The 3,500-nt window shown below is 58.6% G+C and overlaps 1 protein-coding gene across 1 annotated transcript; it reads left to right on the top strand.

The window, feature by feature from the left end:
• The first annotated feature begins 1,050 nt into the window (after positions 1-1,050).
• LOC112972829 lies at positions 1,051-3,377 on the top strand. Its single transcript, XM_026079908.1, has 3 exons — positions 1,051-1,143; positions 1,589-1,812; positions 2,769-3,377. Exons 1-3 carry the CDS (start codon positions 1,051-1,053, stop codon positions 3,190-3,192), a joined length of 741 nt encoding a protein of 246 aa, XP_025935693.1. The 3' UTR covers positions 3,193-3,377.
• Positions 3,378-3,500: the final 123 nt, after the last annotated feature.

Below are 3,500 nucleotides of genomic sequence, written 5' to 3'. Positions count from 1 at the left end.
GAAAGGCAGCATTATTCAGCGTACGGGAAGCGGGTCGGGGAGAGCGCCGACCCGGTGGCGCTCCTGTTGGGATGCCCACGCCTGTGTGCGGGGCGCCCGGCCGCACCGCGAAAGCCACCCGGGCCGTGCTCCTGCCTGCGCTACGGAGTTTATATCTAAATAAACAGCTCCTCCTCCCCAGCTCAACGGCCACTTCACCTCCAAGAGTTATTCACAGATAAACTCCATAAATTTTGGGGGACAGCCATTTTATCACTCCTGGCAGTTCTGTGCATTAAATGCTACAAGGTGAAACCAAGGGAGAGGGGAGGAGACGGGAAAACGAGCTCCCAGGAGAGCAGGGGCGCTGGGGCACCCTTCGASGAGTGCGCCGGGCTCCCGGGGGCACCGGGGAGCTGCCGCTAGGGCCAAAGGAGGGGCCRTATCCTGCTCGTGCCTCTCACCATCTTTCTGAGATTTCTGAAGGTTTGTTAGACGCAGGGAGGCATGAGGAAAATGAGGGTTTATCTGAAAGGCAGGCAGAGATAGCAGTAAACCACCTCCTCTGTGCTCTGCTTCCATGGATGATTTATTTCGACATGCGATTCCAGTCTGTTTTGCTGCATCATTCAAGGCATTTTATTGCCGGTAGCTCGGACTAGCGATATCCCTCGGCGATGCCAGACCCCCCCACCCCAGATGCCCTGTTAGGCGTGAGCAGAAACCAGCCCTTTAGCGCTTGCCGCTGGAGTTTGCAGCCGCGTAGCATCACCGAGGAGACGCTTCGCTCACCTAAGCGAGCCTGGSCTCTCCACGGGCTGCGGCGAGGGCAAGCAGGCTCCTTGGGGATCCAACACGGTGCGCGCGCCGGGGTGTCCCCGAGCTGGCAAATCCCTGCTGGCTCCTGCGCRCCCGGGGCGCCCGGGCAGCCCTGGGCAAGGGGGGCCGGTACCTGCGCCACCACTGCCCCTGCCCGAGCCCCCAAGGTGCCGCGGGAAGAGCTCCCCGCCGGAGCCGTCTCGGATGGGGAGCGCCCCGGGGGAAGGCGCTGGAAATAGCCACCAGGCCGCCATGGGGAACAGGCCGTTTCGGCTGGAAGGGACCTTGGGGACCGCTRAGCCCAGTCCCCAGCTCGAAGCAGGGCTGGCTCTGGTGTTAGGGCGGGTTAGGAATAAGTCACGATACCAAAGTGCTCCCGAGCTCCGGTAGTTATTGGGCTTCTCCCGACCCTCTCGACCGAGGYTTCCCCTTTCTCACCCTCCTTCCGGCGTGTCCCTCCTCGCTCCCGAATGCAGCGACGCTGAGCAGCTGCGGGGCACYAGCCAGCGGCTCCCGGGGAGAAGCGCTCCGCTCTTCCGCAGGACCCAGCCGAGAGGGAGCCGTAGCCGGCCGACGTGCCGATCCCTGGGGATCAGCCTGTGCTTGCGAGTGACAGGGATATTCTGCTGGAACAACAATAAAAACAAAAACAAATCCATCCTTAATTTTGCCTTGCTTTTAGAGGCATGTTTGGGTCTATTTAATAGCTAATGTTCAGTTTTACCAGGCCAGGAATGCATTTTGCCGTAAGGTCACCTCTTAGGCTTAACGCCGTCAGCAGTAGCTCTAGGAGAGCCGGCCCCAGGAGCGAGGTGCGGGAACGGAGGTGTGGGGCAGCCGCCGGGGGTCCGAGCTGCCTGTCAAGGAAGGGGCCTGGGGGACGGATGGACGGAAACCACCCGGGTGCAAACGAATCCTGGAAGCTCCTGAAGCGACACGGTCGTCAGGCGCAGCCGGGTGCCCGCGGGGCTGCGCGCTGCTGCTGCGGATCCGTACTGCTGACTTCGGAGCCAGGTAAACGAGACAGAAAATCGCGTAGCCTTCATTTCTGTAAGGCGTGCTGAATCACTCACCTCTTCTCGGGGATCTTCCTCCTGCCAAACACCTGCTCCTGCTGCTGGCAGCTTTCCTGTAGGAGGATCTCGCTTTGCTACAAGCTCTAGTTAATTTTGACCACACTACAGATTTTTTTTTTAAGTTTTTTTTCTCCCCAGATTGTCACAACTCTTTTATTCCCTTTCCGAAAGCTGCTGCTTCACCACGCGAAACCCCACAGCGTAACGACCGTTTGAAACCTTTTTCCCCGTGCTTTCCCATTTGGTACCAGAACTTTGCGGCTTCTTTAATTGGCAGACTTGATTTCATGCTGGACGCCGCGTCCTCAAATCACTTTTTGCTGATTGCTTCCTCTCGCGCTCAGTTCTGGTTCACCACCGGCTTCCCCCTTTGTTGGAAGAGCGAACAAAAGTAATTAAACGGCACTTGCGGAAATCAAAGCACACGGCAGGACGGACGTCCGGGTGGATAACCTTGCCCGGATCGGGCAGTGTTACGAAGYGCTGTGCAGCGCGTGGGGGCTTGGGGGACGCTCTCTTAAACCTGAGGTCCCGGTGATGCCGAGGAGGCTGCCGTGGAGGAGGGAGAGGGCTCCCCTCAAACGCTTCCCAGTCCTCCAGCAGCTCCCCAACCTCCTTTCCCCATGGGGCCGTGGGCGCACTTGAACAGCAAATGGTTTCCCTCTTGCAAAGCACCGTTTGGCTTTATCAGGCTGTCCTGATCCCACCTCAGCCCCCGGAAAATAACTTCTTCATTTTGCAGCATTGCTGGACTGCAAAATACACAGCGGTGCTTTTGCTGGTGGCGTTGTAGAGAGGGGATGCACTTTGCGTTGTCACCTAGGATCTATCACTGGGCCTCTAAAATTTCCATTACTCCTAATAAGGATTTTTTTTTTCTTTTTCTTCCCCAAGACCAGCTACCAGGAAAAAAACATTCTTGGTTCTGCGAGATTTCCACACCTCAGTGGCAGTGGAGAACGCTCTGCATGGACTGCATTTCAATGAACTCGCTGCAAGGAACCGCTCCAGACACCGTCTGGAGGCACTGAAACCCACCGGATGGCCGACAGCCCGCAGCCGGGGCAGCCCGGAGACGCTGCCGGCCCCGGAGGGGGTAATGGCCCCTTGCCCAGGACGCCTGCRGCTCGGCTTTCGGAGCAGGGACCGCCCGGCCAGGCTCCGCGTCCCCCCGCTTCCCGTCGACCCCAGCAGCGGCGCCGGCCGTCGGGCCCACGTTGGCGTCCGAGTCACCTTCAGCGTTTGGAGGCTTTTTACGGAGCGTGCACGGCCCCGGCAGGAAAGGAGCAGCCCGGCTGTCGAAGCTGCGTGCGCATAATTAATTAAATTGCATAATTAATAAAACTGCATTATTTATCGAGGGGCTGAGGGAGGGGGGGTGTCCCTGCTGTAAAAAATATAGTGTTACACTACGCCGGCTGTTCGCTAAAGTTAGCGAAAGGGGATAAAACCACTTTTCTGCGCCGCCCGCAGCCCAACGGGGCGGCCAGCGCCGCGCCTCGCCCCTCACCCCTCGCCGCGCCATCTTCCCCCCGCATTTTAGCGGGTCTCCCCTCACGCCACGCCGGCGCCCACGTCCCAAGCCTAGAAACCCCGCTGAAAAAGATAAAAAAATTCTTTATTAAA

Source organism: Apteryx rowi, unplaced genomic scaffold (assembly GCF_003343035.1).
Source record: "Apteryx rowi isolate R43461 unplaced genomic scaffold, aptRow1 scaffold_503, whole genome shotgun sequence".
NCBI lineage: Eukaryota > Metazoa > Chordata > Aves > Apterygiformes > Apterygidae > Apteryx > Apteryx rowi.
Note: the sequence above shows the minus strand (reverse complement) of the source record. Positions and strands in the feature narration are given on the sequence as shown.